General features: G+C 45.5%; 1 protein-coding gene across 4 annotated transcripts in view; it reads right to left on the minus strand.

Moving 5' to 3' along the window:
• MIOX (myo-inositol oxygenase) overlaps positions 1 to 18,686 on the minus strand; it is a 58,949-nt gene that overhangs the window by 12,865 nt on the left and 27,398 nt on the right. For 2 of the 4 annotated variants that reach the window (XM_063930445.1, XM_063930446.1), the window contains exon 4: positions 163 to 325. In XM_063930445.1, the coding sequence (XP_063786515.1) occupies positions 163 to 325 (163 nt within the window). Of the gene's footprint in view, positions 1 to 162; positions 326 to 652; positions 707 to 12,160; positions 12,228 to 18,686 lie in introns of those variants that run through there. The other 2 variants (XM_063930448.1, XM_063930447.1) reach the window with 2 other exon arrangements.

Consider the following 18,686-nt stretch of genomic DNA (forward strand, 5'->3'; position numbering starts at 1 on the left):
AAAAGGCAGGAGCCCAGAATGGGCTCTAATTGGTTTGCCTGGAAAAAAAATATTGCGGTAAATTCAGTTTTTCCGACTGAAAATTTAACGGAGCTAATTCCCTCCTAATATGTTAGTTACATTTTCTGATATTTGCTAAAAGAAGTAATAATTGGCACTTACCTTTGTCTGGGTGAGCTTTGCGAATGCCCTCTGCTGTTTGGTAAGCATGGAAGGAATTTGGGAAGTCCACATCAGGATCTGACTCGTCCACCAGACAATCCAGCAAACTGAGGGCTTCCATAACACTCATCTTTTTATGTGTACAAGAACCCCAGTATGCGTGCTAAAATGACAGTAGGCCCAATAAAGATGAGTGCTGTCTACCAATATACATTGTCCCAATAACATGTACTGGGAAGTACACTTTGCTTGACACCAATTTCATTACATGCAGGTAGTATGTTTTTATCTAAAAAGTCTGAGACTTTATTTTTCAATGACAAATTTATATTCATGCTCTAATATACATGTAATTATTCCCTTTACTGCTTTTGGATTTTCTCATCCCTGTTTTGAGGTAATTTTTTTATGTCTGCATTCATCACGTTTTAGCATCAATAGCACAGATTATTTATTTTAATTTTTTATGCAATAACCACACAAATGATACCTTGTTTTTCCTCAGGAGACTCTGAATTTTCTGACATTAGTCTGTTTGCTCATTCTAACACGTAAAATAAAATGTAATCACAATTCCAATAAGTGTTTTTTTTAAAATGTAAATTCAAGAAAATTAACCAAATAAAGCAATTTTGTTTTTAATAGAACCACAAAATTTTACATTTAAACACTTATTATGTATGTGGAAAATATTAAATAAAAAAACCCCTATCACATTACATGAGGAAGCATCCGAGATTGCATCATCATGGCCCCACCTCCCGGTATACAGTGTCCTCGATTCCTGGCATTTTAAGGTGAGGGACGGAACCATAATGACCTGATTCAGTGCAAACGGTGTCATCAAATCACTCAGACCACCCACTTCACATAGAATGTGGGTGGCACCAGGCAACAACAGTGAGATCCACCTGAAATTCAGAAGTTTCACGAACACTCCGGGAGAGTAGGTTGGTATGGAGTAGGTAGAAATATACAGACCAGCGCCCTAACTGCTTGTGGAATTACAACAGTAGGTCCAAACAATTGGTGGTTTTTGTTGCCTTGAAAGGAGAAAAAAACATCCAGATATTTTCCAACAGAATGCAAACGCTGTCCTTTCTGGCAGGTTCCACCAATTGATTAGTAAGTACCACTTTTTTTTTATATAAATAGTTTATTGAAATTAGAAGTGGTTCTGGCTATTCAATTGGGGGACCTGTGCCAGAAATGACATAGTTTGCATTTGAAGTATGTATGTAGTAGGGGCATATTATGATTATGTTCTGAATCAATCTTGAGTTATTAGATATCCTATAACCTTGGTGTGTATATTAAATACAGTATATGGTCTACAGTATAATTATCAAGCCTAGGGACCTACTGGTAAAGTGTTGTCCAAATGCAATTTAATTACTTGTATAAAGAAAAGATTATGGCCTCCCTTGTGAACTATTTGGAACCAGAGCATCTCCACAGAGATATAGAACAAGGAATAAGAAGATAATGGTTTATGATCAGTTGTAGAGAGTTTTGGGTGATGAAGCTCTGTGAAACGTCAAACCCTCTTCCTCCCACCAAAGTAATATGTGTGACTAGCAGACTAGCTGATTGACTAGCTCATTTGCATCAACACAGAAAATCAAGATAATAGGAAGGGAGTTATGACAGACCATTGTAAGCACATAATGCAGTGACAAACTGAATTCAGTATTCAATCAAGGAACCCATGTTAGAAACAAGATTGCACCAGAAGGTATTGCGAGCACCTCATGGTCAGATTCAGTTAAACTGTTCGTTTCCTCATCGCCTACAGTATTTTGCCTAATTAGATCATCTGTATGTCATTTCTATATTCAATATTTTTATGTTAAGCATTATAACTGTTCTCATATTAAACAGTAATTTAATAAGATTAGTCTCTGTTGATTCTTATCGGATCCATTGTGTCCATAAAGACAGCTAGTACATGCTGCACAGAGGTGTTACAGGTTATTCAATTATTTGGCAATAGTAATAGGGTTGTAATTGTAGGGAGAACTCATGGCTTCTTAGTTGTGGTACAGTAAGTAACTCCTGAAAAAATCTTAGTGATGGCAATTATATTTTGATGGATGTGTGGGATAGATAGTATGGGAGTATAATTATTTCTGTAAACAGACCAGGTGGTTATTTTTTTTATTAACTCTAACAGACCTACATGTGAGTGCTGACTTGGCAAGGGTTATGGACAGCGCTTTCAGATTGAAGTATATGTGAACCAGCTCCGTGAAAGGGCATTTTAGTAAAAAAATAAATACTGTGTATGTGGTAGTGCAGCTTTACCCCAGTCTGTGACTATTTAACCAGAAGCTTGCTACCATTATAGAAATGTGCATTAGATCTCTTGTTATTTGCCACAGCCACAGTAAGGTATTATAGTAAGTCCCCAGCAGACGCCCTAGGAACAAATCAGTACAGAGGATGTGTGTGTATGTGTTTATGTAACCCTTAGCAACCAATCAGTTATCAGTATTTAGCTTTGTAGTGTATCTAAGAACTAATATTAGACTGACTACAATGGGTTACAGCATATGTAGTATATTTGCCCATGTTTATTAATTCATAAATAATGATGGAGTCAGATAAGAGAAGTAAAACATTGTGCAATGATTGTTGGAATTCCTTGACCATAATAATTTAGGTTCCAAGTTCCTGGAGGTAGTACAGTATATGTAAAATGTAGGAACGCACATGTTTCAGGAGCCAAACAATTTATATTATAGTGGGGAATAAAGTTATGTAACTAAAATGCTTGCGTAAGAAACACTCATCTATTACTGGCCTTATATTCACAAAGTAGCCGTTAAGATACTTAAGGATCTTCTAAACAATATTTGCATAATTGCACCAACAAATAAGATCTTATACTCGTCTAATGGCTGCGTTTTTTGTATGCGCACTTGTTTGTTTCACAAATTTCTCTTGTATTTAGAAAAGATGGTTTGGAGCAATTTATCAAGATAGTGTAAGCTAATATTTGCCTACTCTCTTGTAGGGTCTGGGACATTCTGGAACTTCGGGTGACTCTCCCGGATACCCGGAAGAGCAATCAAGTGCCCTGAAGACTGCTCACAGCATCCTTGCGGCTCTCACTTCCCAAGTGGAATGGGAGGTCCAAGCAGCGTTAGGGCCCTGATGATGTGATTGTACCATCACAACTCCACACCACCCACTTCTTCAGTGATATGTCCCCCACCTCACCAACTTGGCAACTCCCTTCCAGAGTGGCAAGATCAAAAATCATCAGATATGATTTAGCTGGGAGTGGGACAGCACGTCCGAAGAGTTTCAGTTTATTTCCTGGATTTACGAAAAAGGAGAGAGCGAGGAGCTTCTAGTGTTCTGGGGTCTGGGGATCCTTTCCAGCTGTACCTTCGCCATAGATAGAAGGAGCTACATGTATACTGTATAAAGGAGGCATTAGCAAATGGGTGTCAGCTCCAAAAAGCTACATTTCAAAGCTTGTTAAATAGGGCACTTTTGCAGTCCCTATAGAAAGCTATAAGGACTGCTTTTGTGAGTGAGAATTGAGGGTTCACAGCAGATACTGTATGTCTGACATCTAGAGCAGTAAGTAGCTCCTTATTAAGTGACCGTGATTCTATAAAATGCAGTAATATTATGAAAACATCTATTTTGGGGCCTAAAAGTATGCATGATTCATGGGGAAAGGTCACAGGCGCATGCTTAAAATATCATCACTTCTCACCATCCAGTGAACCAGGCACACATGGTAAAGTATTGCAAGGGGGAAAGTGGGCATTTGCCTAGCTAGCGTATGCCAGAAGTCCAGACTTTGGGCGTGTCATGGGTGGGACATGGACATTTGCACAGAAGAGCGAACAACTGCAATCAGCACACGCACTGGCACATCGCTGAACCCAGGTAAGGACTGTCTCAAAGCATGACACTATTGATGAACAACATATGTGTCAGGTGAGATTATTCCTAATGCTATTATAAGCTCATTTATACGTTAGCCTGATACAAAGCATTTCTAACACACATCAATTACATTTAGCTCAAATATAGCAGAACATGGAACATTTGTTACACTTATTATTTACTTTTCACTTTGTTTCTTCAAGATTAACAAAGGTTCCCACACCAAGCAGCTACACCACATTATTTGATCAGGTGGCTGTAGGTCACCCTCAGTTACTGTACCCATTGGCTAGTTTCACAGAAGTCTCGGGACGGACGTATAGAAGATAGACAAGCTGAGCACAGTGCGCTGTGATCCCTGGGTATGGTAGACAGCACATATACTACATACAACATTTTGCCAGCCGATCTCGGACGTTTTTTTAAAGGAACAATCACTTACAAGACAAAAACTATGCCTTGTAACTGACTGTCCCTTTAAAAAAAAACGCCCGAGATCAGCGGGTAACCCACACCTCCGTCTATCTCGGGCTGCATTACATCCCGCCGCATATGTATGTTTCTATGTTTCGGCCAGCTTACCTTTGCAATGTATGGTCTGCATAGCGGATGTAACTGGTTAGGATATCAATAGCCAGATGTACAGATGGAGACACGCAAGTTGTGGCTCCGTCTGTGACTAGACGCGCCTACCGCCAACAGCATCTCCATCCAGCCAGGCACGCATACCCGCGACAGAGACGCGTCCATTCACTTAAATAGAGAGCATCTTCGTCCGTGCACCCAGACAAAAAAGCTAAAAATGGAAGCGTCTCTGTGCACTCCCGGCGTGACTAGACGGATGGATCGCCTAGTCACGCCGGGAGTGCACGCCTGCGATGGAGCTGCCTCAGATGAGCGCGGCTCCATCTGTAATGCAGTGCAAGATGTCCAGAACTCCGAGATTCCAGACAAACTCATACTTTTTTTTAAAAGCGGCAATCATTTACAAGAGTGTGGATCATAGGGTTGACCACACTTAGGTTGACAGTGTCTAGGTCGACCACTATTGGTCAACAGGAAGCAGGTTGACAGGGTCTCTAGGTCGACATGAACAATGTCGACATGAGTTGTTAGTTTTTTTTTAATGTAGTGTCGTTTTCTCTGTAGAGTGACCGGGAACCCCAATTAGGGCACAGTGTCCCCTCGCATGGCTCGCGAGCTTCAGGCAAGGTTACCGTTCCCAATTGTAGTCCACATGGATCGTAAAGTATGAAAAAGTAAAAAAAATGAAAAAAATCGTGAAAAACTCATGTCGACCTTCTGTCATGTCGACCTAGAAACCCTGTCGACCTATTTACTGTCAACCAATAGTAGTCGACCTAAACATTGTCAACCTAAGTGTGGTCAACCTAGAGACCGGATATCCATTTACAAGGCAAAATCAACCTGGTTTTGCCTTGTAAATGATTGTCATTTAAAAAAAAAAAAATTACAATTTCGGACAGAATCTAATGTGATAGCAATTGCCATGGTTATAATTTTGAGAGATAGAGTAGGAACTTGCAGAAAAATGCAGCCATGTGGAGGGTGTAGAGAGGGGTGTGGAATCCCCACCTGCCCTACAGTAGCCACGACTGCTAAGCTCCCGTATTGCAGCCTTCAGCTCCACCTCCACCCGGCACAGGCAGTAACTTTGACAGCTCCTGGAGTCCTGGCTGGGGGTGACATGCAGCACTGCTCTTCATTCCAGGCTCTTTCACAGACTACTCTGTCCCAACTCTGCACTGCAGCCTGCAGGTAAGGTGGCTGCACAGTGCATTCTCTACATTGATAAGGAAAGAGGGCGAGAGCAGCAGTGTGGTGAGGGGGGGAGATAAGGAGCAGGCATGCACACAGTCTGGAGGGATGAGTAGCACCATGCACACAGATGGTGGGGGGGATAGAACAGCAGACATTTAACAGAGTAGGGGGGAGGGGGTGAGAGCAGCATGCCTTTTATCTGAAGGGTGGGTAGGGGGAAGGGGCAGTAGGCAGAAGTTTTGCCTAGGGTGCTGAGAAACCTTGCAGCCTCCCCTATATTTTTTAGTAATTTTTTTTTTTTTAGATGTGGATCTTAGCAGGAGGCAGCAGTTTAAGGAGGCCCAGGAGAGGGAGCTGGGCAACATAACGGACATGCTGGGTTGTATGCAACTCTTGGTCAGAAACCTTATTGACCTTCTCAATGTACGTACAGATAAGCTATTGAACGTGTGTGTGTTCACTAATACTTGTGACTGTATTATCACCTTTATCTCAAAATTAACTTTATAAAAAGGCCTCTTAGAACCTATTGAAATCATAAATCTCAGACCACAGAGAATCAAAGGCGCCAGGCTCAGATAGTGAGACTTTTTTGCCATGAACAGCTTGATCTTTACTGGGTTTTTTTCTGACAATAAGTTCGTTGCAGCTGACATTATCTTTCAGTCAATAGAGGTCACATGTCACATAAAATGCAAAGATCTGGTTGTTAGTTATCTAACAATGGGGCCAAATTGATTAATAATGCTATACTTACACAGATATGAAAAGTTTATTTAACATGCACATGTTCCATTACAGAGCACTGCATTTTGCAGAATTTACAAATAAAAATGTAACAAACATGGGTCTATTTAAGGTTTCATAACTATTAACAATGAAATATGTATTTATTTACACTTCATGCACAATATGGCTTATCAGGAACTGACCGTAACCAAAAAGCAGGACAGATTCAGCAAAAATGCCAATAGTTTATAAGGAAAGATAATCACAGACAGTTGTGCTTTGGGAAGAGGGTGCGTTTTTTTGCATCCATGCGATCAGGTAGTTGCTGCCTACAGGGGTAGGGTATGGTGTGTGTGCAGGGACGGACTGGGGACAAAAAGCGGCCCTGGAAAAATTTGCACTAGTGGCCCCACATGGGCAGCACCAGAGGTGTAAGGTCTAGCCATGGGCCATGGCAGCAGTACCCTCCCCCCAAGACTTTCCAGATAGTGGGCATGTCCAGCATCAAGGGAGAAGTTAAAAGGAAATAAAATTAAATGTTATGAGCACATTATATAATACACCTTCAGAATTTAGGAAACTATATCATTCTTTAGAAATATATATTTTCTTGCTTATTACACCAACCGTATCCCAATCACTATTCACTCAATCTTATATGTCAGCCAAGCAGGCAGACAGAGCATACACTAGATCAGTGTTTTCCAACCGCGGTCCTCATAGCACACTAACAGTTCTGGTTTTAGTGATATCCAGGCTTGAACACAGGTGACTTAATTAGTACCTCAGTTATTTTGATTTAACCATCTGTGCTGAAGCCTGGATATCACTAAAACCTGCACTGTTGGTGTGCCTTGAGGACCGCGGTTGGGAATGCCTGCACTAGATCATCTGCAATCACAGGCTAAGTGGCAAAGTTATTTTCATATATGCAAATTATTTAGCATTTTATTCATTATGTCTATACATAGGACCACATGTCCTCAAACAAAACAGGTCCCGCTGGTATGTCGGCCCACCGGGGATCTTCCCTGTAAGCCCTATGGCCAATCCGCCTCTGTGTGTGTGCAGGTGTGCGATCGCATTTGTAGTACAACTGCACAAACATAAGTTTGTGCAGTTTCTGCTCAGCCCAGGACTTACTCTGATGCTGCGATGATCGGGGCCGGTGCTGACGTCAGAAACCCTCACCCCAAACGCTTAGTCCCTCCTGCGTTTTCCCAGACGCTCCTTGAAAATGGTCAGTTGCCACCCACAAACGCCCTCTTCCTGGCAATCTCCTTGCGGTCGCCGGCGCGTTCGGAATTTTCGCACCATACCGTCGCTGGCCGGTGATCCCTGTTGCTGCGGTCCATGCGCAGTGCACACCTGATCGCAGCCTGTGAGAATACGCACGACAGCGATCAGGTCTGAATTACCCCCTAGACAGAGGTTAAAGTGAGCCAGAACGGGGCGGAACTGCGTTCTATCAGTTCCACTTGGAGACGGAACGCTGTTCCGCCTCCTCCGGTTCACCTAACCCAATGTGTCACCGGCGCTGCAGGGAGATGCCGGGTGCCCGCTGAGATTGTGTAACCAGCGGGCGCCAGGCTCTCTCCACAGCGGTAGCCGGTCGCAGGAGCTCACTACTGAGCGCCAGCTCCCGGCTCTGTCAGTGTGTGCCAAGGAGCGGAAGCCGGAAGGACTGCAGCAGTCAGACGCTGGAGCGGGGCTTTGTGAGTATTGTGTTTTTTTTGTGTTTTTCATATGTTTGAGTGAAAGTGGCGCTTCTACTGGGGGCAAACTACAAAGGGGCTAACTACTAGGGGCTACACTACAGGGATGCATTACTACTGGGGGCAAACTACAAGGGGGCTAACTACAAGGGGGCTAACTACTGGGGGGCATTACTACTTGGGGGCATTACTACTGGGGGGCTTAACTACTGGGGACAAACTACAAGGGGGCTTAACTACAGGGGGGCTTAACTACAGGGGGCAAACTACAAGGGGGCTAACTACAGGGGGGCTAAACTACTGGGGGCAAACTATAAGGGGTGCTAACTACTGGGGGCAAACTACAGGGGGGCATTACTACAGGGGGGCTAAACTACTGGGGGCAAACTACAAGGGGGCTAACTACTGGGTGCAAACTACAAGGGGTGCTAACTACTGGGGGCAAACTACAAGGGGTGCTAACTACTGGGGGAAAACTACAAGGGGTGCTAACTACTGGGGGCAAACTACAGGGGGGCATTACTACTGGGAGGCATTCACTACAGGGGGGCTAAACTACTGGGGGCAATCTACAAGGGGGCTAACTACTGGGGGCAAACTACAAGGGGTGCTAACTACTGGGGGCAAACTACAAGGGGTGCTAACTACTGGGGGCAAACTACAGGGGGGCATTACTACTGGGAGGCATTCACTACAGGGGGGCTAAACTACTGGGGGCAAACTACAAAGGGGCTAACTACTGGGGGGGCATTACTACTGGGGGCTTAACTACAGGGGACTAACTACTGGGGGGCTAACTACTGGGGGCAAACTACAAGGGGTGCTAACTACTGGGACAAACTACAAGGGGTTCTAACTACTGGGGGCAAACTACAGGGGAGGCTAACTACTGGGGGCAACCACGGGGGGGCATTACTACTGAGAGGCATTTACTACAGGGGGGCATTACTACTGGGGGCTTAACTACTGGGGGGGCTAACTACTGGGGGCAAACTACAAGGGGTGCTAACTACTGGGGCAAACTACAAGGGGTTCTAACTACTGGGGGCAAACTACAGGGGGGCTAACTACTGGGGGCAACCACGGGGGGGCATTACTACTGAGAGGCATTTACTACAGGGGGGCTAAACTACTGGGGGCAAACTACAAGGGGGCTAACTACTGGGGGGGCATTACTACTGGGGGGCAGTACTACAGGGAACTAACTACTGGGGGGCTAACTACTGGGGGCAAACTACAAGGGGTGCTAACTACTGGGGCAAACTACAAGGGGTTCTAACTACTGGGGGCAAACTACAGGGGGGCTAACTACAGGGGGGCTAACTACTGGGGGCAACCACAGGGGGGCATTACTACTGAGAGGCATTTACTACAGGGGGGCTAAACTACTGGGGGCAAACTACAAGGGGGATAACTACTGGGGGGCTAACTACTGGGGGCAAATTGTTACCCACTGCCTTGCACCCCCCCCCCCCCCTCATTACCTCTTGTGCTTTTGCATTGTTTTCATCCTCGATATTAACACTGTTAAGAAAAGTGGTTGGACAATTTTATAGCAAAGTTCAAGCATCTCAGCTCCACGTAATGAGCTAGCATTGAAAATTGGATTTGTGGTCTTGGTAGTTTACACCAGCAATTGTTATGACAAGCTTCAAAACAGCAGCCTTGGACATACATCAAAGATTACATCAAAGGTGACATCCGATACAAAAAAGTAGTGTCTGTGTAGTTTGTGTGTGTCAGTAAGTGGTGTCTGCGCATTTGTGTCAGTAAGTGGTTTCTGTGTAGTTTGTGTGTGTCAGTAAGTGGTGTCTGTGTGCATTTATGTCAGCAAGTGGTGTTTGTGTGTATGTGTCAGTAAGTAGTGTCTGTGCGTTCGTGTCAGAAAGTGTTGTCTGTGTAGTATGTCCATTTGTGTCAGTAAGTGGTGTCTGTGCATGTGTGTCAGTAAGTGGTGTCTATGTGTGTTTTCGTCAGTAAGTTGTGTGTGTGTGTGTGTGTGTCAGTGTGTGTGTCAGTAAGTAGTGTGTATGTCAGTAAGCATTTGTGTCAGTAAGTGGTTTCTGTGTAGTGTGTGTCAGTAAGTTGTATCTTTGTCAGCAAGGGTTGTCTATGTACAGTATATGCCAGTAAGTGGTGTCAGTAATGGGTATACTGTATATCAGTAAGTAGTGTGTGTGTGTCAGTAAAGGGTATATGTCAGTAAGTATCTGTGTCAGTACATTTTTGTGTAAGTAAGTATCTGTGTCAGTAAGGTATGTCTGGGTATGTATGTGCCAATAACTGGTGTCTATGTCAGGGGCATCTGTGTCAGTAGGAGGTATCTGCCAGTAACTAGTGTCTGTGTCAGTTAGGGGGTATCTGCCAGTAAGTTTGTATGTGCCAACAAGTGATGTTTGTGTCAGTAAGTGGTGGTAGTGTATCTGTGTCAGTAAGTGTGTATGTGTCAGCGGAATCTGTGTCAGTATGCGTGGATTTAGAAAAATTTTTTTTTGTAGGGGACGGTCTCTTTTTGACAGCTGTGGAACTTCTAAGAAGCCACTTCCACACTTTTACCTGAGGGCCTACCTCCCAACATGACCCTCTCCAGGAAGGACACAATGCTCTGCTCCTGGACTTCCCTCTTAATTTAGGATTGACAGCAGCTGTGGTGAAACACCTTTCTTAGCCAGTAACCTGGTCAAAACAGGTGTCTGCAATGCAACATTAAGAGAAAAGTCCACAAGCAGAGCATTCTGTCCCTCCTGGAGAGGGTCATGTTGGGAGGTATGCCTGAGGGGCAGGTGGGTGTGCGCATACCTCCCAACATGACCCTCTCCAGGAAGGACACAATGCTCTGCTCCTGGACTTCCCTCATAATGTATGATTGCCAGCACCTCTGGTGAAACACCTTTCTTATCCATTAACCTGTTCAACACAGGTGCTGGCAATCATAGAGAAAGAGAAAGTCCAGAAGCAGAGCATGGTGTCCCTCCTGGAGAGGGTAATGTTGGGAGGTATGTGTGCGTAGTGTGAGGGGAAGGGGGACGGATGGCAGCAGGGCAGAAGTTTTGCCTAGGGTGCCGAGAAGCCTTGCACCAGCCCTGATGGTAACTGCAGCCATTCCTATGTAATATGATTCTTATGGTCAGTGAAGCTATAGAGATGGAACTTGGGCCCATTCAGAAAGATGATGTACACAGGGTTTGTGGCTGATTAAAACCAGGTGGAATGCAGGCTTGAATTTAATCAGCCAAAAAACCTGTATTATTCATAGGTCTCCAGGATTAAAGGGATGAGGTGGCAACCCTTCTGGCGACCGACTCCATTGTCTCTGGTACTTCTGCCACTGCTGTAGGACATATTCAACTGGGCACAAGAATTTTGCAGCAAAACTATTGCACCCAATTTTGGATTAATGCAGCTCTGCGCGCTCCTGTTTCTTGCACTATCCAATTGCAATACAATTTGGCGCAATATTTTATTCTGCAAAAACCTCCTGTACATGTAAAAAAAAAAAAAAAGTGGAAATCAGTCTGTATCCTAAAAAAAAATATTATAGATATTATAAATAACTATAGATATCTTTACTGTCCAAAAGAAAAATATTTGATTTCAAATGGCTGAATTTTCCATATGTTAAAAACAGTTAAAAATTATCAAAAGCAAACAAATGGTCTAATTATTTTTGGGGTGCATAAAAATGCACGTAAATAGTTGTTTTATTCATTTTAAGCCACTTTAAAAAAATATAATGAAATCTGTAACTCCCACCTGCAATGTTAAAATAACCAGTCACATCCATACAACAACCCTACATACCTGTCCCACATCATTTAACCCATTATTTGCAGGATTTCACCCCAATAATGACATGTAATTATTACCCAGGGGTTCCGAACCAAGTCCAGCATTTTAATCTTAAAATAGCAATTTCCGTAACTTTGCACCTTCTCTGAAGCTGCAAGAAAATAGCCACAATGATCACGGCTACAATTCTTGCAGCTAATTGAATAGGAGAAGCCTCGCAGCTGGCTGCAATTCACATGCCACAGGGAACAAATTAATGGGGCTGATTAATGTGCTCCTGTGATACCTATGGAGATTTTGAACACAGTGAATGATACTGAGCAGAGGCAGTCAATTTGCCGGGTTGTCGGTAGGGTTGCCAATTCATCCCTTTAATCCTGGAGACCTATGAATAATACAGGTTCTGTGGCTGATTAACTTCAAGCCTGCATTCCACCTGGTTTTAATCAGCCACAAAACCTGTTTATATCACAGGTCTTCAGGATTAAAGGGATGATCTGACTACCCTAGTTGTTGGGATTTCTGCTCTCAGGAGACCGACGCCGGAATCCCAACACCACCACCCAAGGGGACCACTGGGCCTGAAGCTTGGCGAGCGCACCGAGCCTGCGAGGGGACATGCTGCACTCGCCGCCGGTATTCCAGCAGCCGGCATATCATACTGATCCCCCGCAGAGTACTATACTATTAGTTTCATCTCCCCTCAAATAGGGTCACTTAAAGCATACCTCCCAACATGACCCTCTCCAGGAGGGACAGAATGTTCTGCTCTTCAACTTCCCTCTTAATGTATGATTGCCATCACCTGTGCTGAAACACCTTTCTTATCCATTAACCTGCTCAAAACAGGTGATAGCCCTCCTAAATTAAGAGGAAAGTCCAGGAGCAGAACATTTTGTCCCTCTGGAGAGGGTCATGTTCGGAGGTATGCTTAAAGTGCGTGCTAATGTTTCCTGTCTGTGTTGTGGAGGAAAAGGTGTTACATAGTTATTTGTTAATCAGGTCATTGCACTGATATGTCTATTGAACTTCATATACGTAAGTTAATAAATTACTATTTACATGTCATTCTGCTGTGTGATACAGAAAAAGGTCAGTTGGTCTTCAGAAAGTTAACCCCATACTTGCCTACCTGACCCTCTCCATGAGGGAGAAAATGCTCTGTTCCTGGACTTTCCTGGTAATGTATGATTGCCATCACCTGTGGAGAAACCCCTTTCTTATCAATTAACTAGCTCACCACAGGTGATGGCAATCATACATTACCAGGAAAGTCCAGGAACAGAGCATTTTCTCCCTCATGGAGAGGGTCAGGTAGGCAAGTATGGTTAACCCTTCATAATAAATTCTATTAAATGATAACTGGTCCTCAAAAGAACATCCTGCTATTAGATAATACCTTACTCAGATGTTAGGTGACTCTATTAGGAAGGTGCAGTACAGTATAATGCACAGAGGATACATTCAGCATAGCATGCCGACGGTTGGGATGCCGGCAGTCGAAATACTGGCACTGGAATCCCGACATGTGGCCAAAATACCGGCGCCGGAACTCCAACATGAGTCAAAATTCCGACGCCAGAATCCCGACCGCGGGAATCCTGATCGTAAGTATGCCAGGGACTCTTAGCTATAGGCCGTGGAGGGAGGGGGGTTATGTTTAGGCACCACCATGGAGGGTTAGGGTTAGGCTGTTGGGGAGGGACTGTTAGGTTTAGGCTGTGGGAACGGTGGGTTAGGTTTAGGCACCACCTCCCCGGTAGGTGGGTTGGGGAGGGGGGTTAGTGCTAGGCTGCAGGGGGGGGGGGGATGGCGAGGATTTGGGTTAGGCTGTGGTGAGGGAGGGTTAGGGGAAGTGGCAAAGCCAAGGACTGCGTTGCTAGTAGATGCAGCTTCCTTGGCCTCGCAAGCCGTCCTGCGATGGCTAGCCTGAGTAAGCTCAGGCTTACTCAGCCTTCCGCCGCAGGTGAACATTGCGACCAATGGTCATTATGTTCATCCCGGACTGCGATGCGATTGCAGTATTGCTATTGCAAGTGCAGTAAAGCGGTGCATAGCATTTGCATTGCTAAGGATTGCATTTGCAGCAACCTTGTAATTGCAATCCATGCTGAATTAGGCCCAATGTCATCTAAGTTGTTGCATACCATAATTATAAATTACGTGTTAATTAATGTTGTAGCGATGATAACAGATGTTAACTTATGGGCCAAAATGAGGACTTTTAAAAATAGGCCCCTGTGTGAGAGGTACAATCAGGGCATACTTGCCTGCCTGACCCTCTCCATGAGGGAGAAAATGCTCTGTTCCTGGACTTTCCTGGTAATGTTTGATTGCCATCACCTGTGGTGAAACACCTTTCTTATCAATTAACTAGCTCACCACAGGTGATGGCAATCATACATTACCAGGAAAGTCCAGGAACAGAGCATTTTCTCCCTCATGGAGAGGTTCAGGTAGGCAAGTATGAATCAGGGCCGGATTAACAAAGCTTTGCCCATCCCCTCCCAATCCGCTAGCAGCCCTGCACAGCCAACCACTCCGTGTCTCCCCACGCTCTACTGCAGGTCTGCAATAAGCTCCGCCCCAGGTTACGATAAACCCCACCTCCTTAGTCAGTCTGCAGCTGTTCCTGACAGTTCCTCTGCTCTCACATAGCATCCAAAGCTGTGTCCCCGGACCTTAAACTCCGCTCCCTGGTTCTTACACTCAATTCCCCTTTCACCTGAAGCTCCACCCCTGGGCGATGTTATGCTCCGCCCCTTGGTTTGGCTGCTCCTGAGAACCCCGTCACCCGAAACTCCACCCACTGGACAGCGCACAGCGTTGTCTCAGTCTCATGCTCCCTGCTTCATCTGAAGTCCTGTCCTGCTGCTTCAGCTGCCAGTCCTGTACTTAAACAAAGATTAAATATGCAGCCAAACAGTGGTGTGAGGTGTTCTGCAGCTGCTGTTTGTCAATGGCTGCTCTTCACCCCACGTCTAGAGTGGTATCTGGTGGCAACATCATGGCAGCAGTGGTGTAACGATGGCGGGGCGAGCAGGGCATAATCCCTAGGTGCCAGACTGTGTGGGGTGCTGGAGCATGGCTTGTTAAGAATACTGATCACCCACCCAGGGCTGGTGTAAAGCAGCAAGCTGGGATATGCATTGCGCCTCAGGCAACGCCCAGAGACCTGTGAGCTCCGAGAAGGACAGTCATCAGGCAGAGCATCGGACGGATTGGAGCTGCTGAATAAACCTAAGAAATGTGCTGAGACCTGGAGGAAGGGGAACCGCTGACTGTGTTAGTGTCCTGACTCCTCAGACATGCCACCTCCATTGGCATGGCGGAACCACGGAAGGCTTTGGAAAAAGAGAGTGGGAGCTGCTATAGCCAGGTGTGAGGTAAGCAGAGCAGGTGTTTGTGTACAAGAGGTCAGCGCCGGCATTTATCAGGCACCCATACAGCCGTCACCTTCCTCAGGTATCCTGTCTACTCCATCCAGCCTGTCACTCTACCAAACGCTCTGCCTGCCATGCCATTTCTCATTATCCCATCCCTCATTTACTGCCTCACCTACACTCTCAAGATTAATTTCCTCATTCACTGCCCATCTCTCCCTCTCTAACTGCTCCAGGTCTCTCTCCCTGCTCCAAGTGTATCTTTCTCTCTCTTGCTCTCTGCTACAAGTGTCTCTCTTTCTTGCTTTCTGCTCCATGTCTCTCTCTGCTTCATGTCTCTCTCTCTCTGCTCCACATCTTTCTCTCTCTGCTTAACGTCTCTCTCTCTGCTCCACAGCTTTCTCTCTCTGCTCCATGTGCCTCTCTCTGATCCACGTGTCTCTCTATGCTCCACATCTTTCTCTCGCTGCTCCACATCTTTTTCTCTCTGCTCCACATATTTGTCTCTCGGCTCCATGTCTCTCTCTCTGGTCCATGTCTCTCTCTCTCTCTCTCTGCACCACGTATCTCTCTCTCTCTGCTCCACGTCTTTCTCTCTCTCTCTCTCTCTCTCTCTAACTGTCCCAGGTCTCTCTCCCTGCTCCAAGTGTCTCTTTCTCTCTACTCCAAGTGTCTCTCTTTCTGCTCCATGTCTCTCTCTGCTTCAAGTGTCTCTTGCTCTCTCTCTCTCTCTGCCACAGGAGTCTCTTGCTCTCTTTTACTCTGTCCCATGTCTCTCTCTCTCTGCTCCACATCTTTCTTTCTCTGCTCCACGTATCTCTCTCTCTGTGCTCCACGTCTCTCTCTCTCTCTCTCTCTCTCTCTGCTCCACGTCTCTCTCTCTCTCTGCTCCACATCTTTCTCTCTCTACTCCATGTCTTTCTCTCTCTCTACTCCACATCTCTCTCTCTGCTCCACATCTTTCTCTCTCTACTCCATGTCTTTCTCTCTCTCTACTCCACATCTCTCTTTCTGCTCCACATCTTTCTTTCTCTCTGCTCCATGTCTCTTTCTTTCTCTCTGCTCCATGTCTCTCTCTCTCTCTGCTCCACGTCTCTCTCTCTCTCTGCTCCACGTCTTTCTCTGTCCCACGTCTGTCTCTCTCTCTGCTCCACATCTTTCTCTCTCTGCTCCATGTCTCTCTGCTCCACATATCTCTCTTTGCTCCATGTCTCTCTCTCTCTCTCTTTGCTCCACGTATCTCTCTCTCTGCTCCATGTCTCTTTCTCTCTCTCTGCTCCAAGTATCTCTTTCTCTACTCCAGCTCTCTCTCTTTCTCTACTCCAGGTGTCTCTGACTCTCTCTCTGTCCCAGGTGTCTCTGTATCTCTCTCTCTCTCTCTCTCTCTCTCTCTCTCTCTCTCAGGTGTCTCTGGCTCTCTCTATAACACCAGGTGTCTCTGACTTTCTCTCTATCTGCCTCAGGTGTCTCTTGCTCTCTCTCTGTCCCAGGTATCTCAGCTTCAAGGTGCATGATGGAAGAGTTGGAGGAAACCATTGAAAACATCCAATGTCTTCATTAAAAAATAAAAATACAAGCAATCAATTGGTGGTTGATGGCAGGCACGGAACCCCCGAGAAATAACGTATCCTCTGCCAAACCCCCCCCCCCCTTCCTTAATCCGCCTCTGCTGCAGCGACACACAATAGCCCATGTGGAACTTAATCTGGCACTGGGTACAATGAGTGGGTTAAACAAAGTGAGATCTGCATAAGTCTTGCTACAATATCAATTGGCACAAAAACGAAAGTTTGCCTGCTTACATCACCCATTGCATAATGCCACCTTTTTATACTTCCACACTAGCTATAATCCAATTATTGTCTGTCTTCTAATTTGGCAATTTAAAGAGGGAGAACATCATCAAGAGTTAACTTCTTATTCCTCCCCTTTAGGTTAATTTTATATTTCAAATCACTGCAATTGTCGTTACATCTACAGTAGTTTGTAGCATCCTCAGACACAGTTTTAAATTAAATATAAAACATCAGAACTGTTAAATATTATGAGACACTAAAACCTTTAACCGGTGTCAGAGAAAGGTTCAAAAGGGACCTACTTAAATGAAAGGCATAAAAATGGACTTAACTAACAAACAAGGTTTGACGACCCCTAAAAGGTAAAGCTGGGTACATATTAAATGACGTCTACCCAGCGGGATATTGTCAGCGACAAGTGAAGGGATGCGTTCGGCAGCATGGCCCTCACAGGCGATTTCGCTGTCGGACCTGCCAGGTCTGATGGAGAATGCTGCTGATCAGTGCCGTAACTAGCCATTTTAGCGCTGTGTGCAAGAAACGACAGTGGCGCGCAAATTTTTTTATAGGGGCGTGGCTTCACAGGGAAGGGGCGTGGCCACAAAACAACAGCAATTCATACTACGGTGCACAGTAGTCTACATTATTCAAATTACGCTGCACAGTAGCGCCACTACACCAGGTAGAGCCCCTTTTATACATTACAGCAGACAGCGTCCCCCTTTTTACACATTACGGCAGCCAGTCCCCCTCTTTACACATTGCGGCAGCCAGTCCCCATTTTTACACATTGCGGCATCCAGTCCCCCTTTTTACACATTGCGGCAGCCAGTCCCCATTTTTACACATTGCGGCAGCCAGGCCTCCTTTTTACACATTGTGGCAGCCAGGACCCCATTTTACACATTGCGGCAGCCAGGACCCCATTTTACACATTGCGGCAGCCAGGACCCCATTTTACACATTGCGGCAGCCAGGCCCCCTTTTTACACATTGCGGCAGCCAGTCCCCCTTTTTACACATTGCGGCAGCCAGTCCCCCTTTTTACACATTGCGGCATCCAGTCCCCCTTTTTACACATTGCGGCAGCCAGTCCCCATTTTTACACATTGCGGCATCCAGTCCCCCTTTTTACACATTGCGGCAGCCAGTCCCCATTTTTACACATTGCGGCATCCAGTCCCCCTTTTTACACATTGCGGCAGCCAGTCCCCATTTTTACACATTGCGGCAGCCAGGCCTCCTTTTTACACATTGCGGCAGCCGGGACCCCATTTTACACATTGCGGCAGCCGGGACCCCATTTTACACATTGCGTCAGACGAGACCCCATTTTACACATTGCGTCAGACGAGACCCCATTGTACACATTGCGGCAGACGAGACCCCATTGTACACATTGCGGCAGACGAGACCCCATTTTA

Source organism: Pseudophryne corroboree, chromosome 6 (genome assembly GCF_028390025.1).
Source record: "Pseudophryne corroboree isolate aPseCor3 chromosome 6, aPseCor3.hap2, whole genome shotgun sequence".
Lineage (NCBI taxonomy): Eukaryota > Metazoa > Chordata > Amphibia > Anura > Myobatrachidae > Pseudophryne > Pseudophryne corroboree.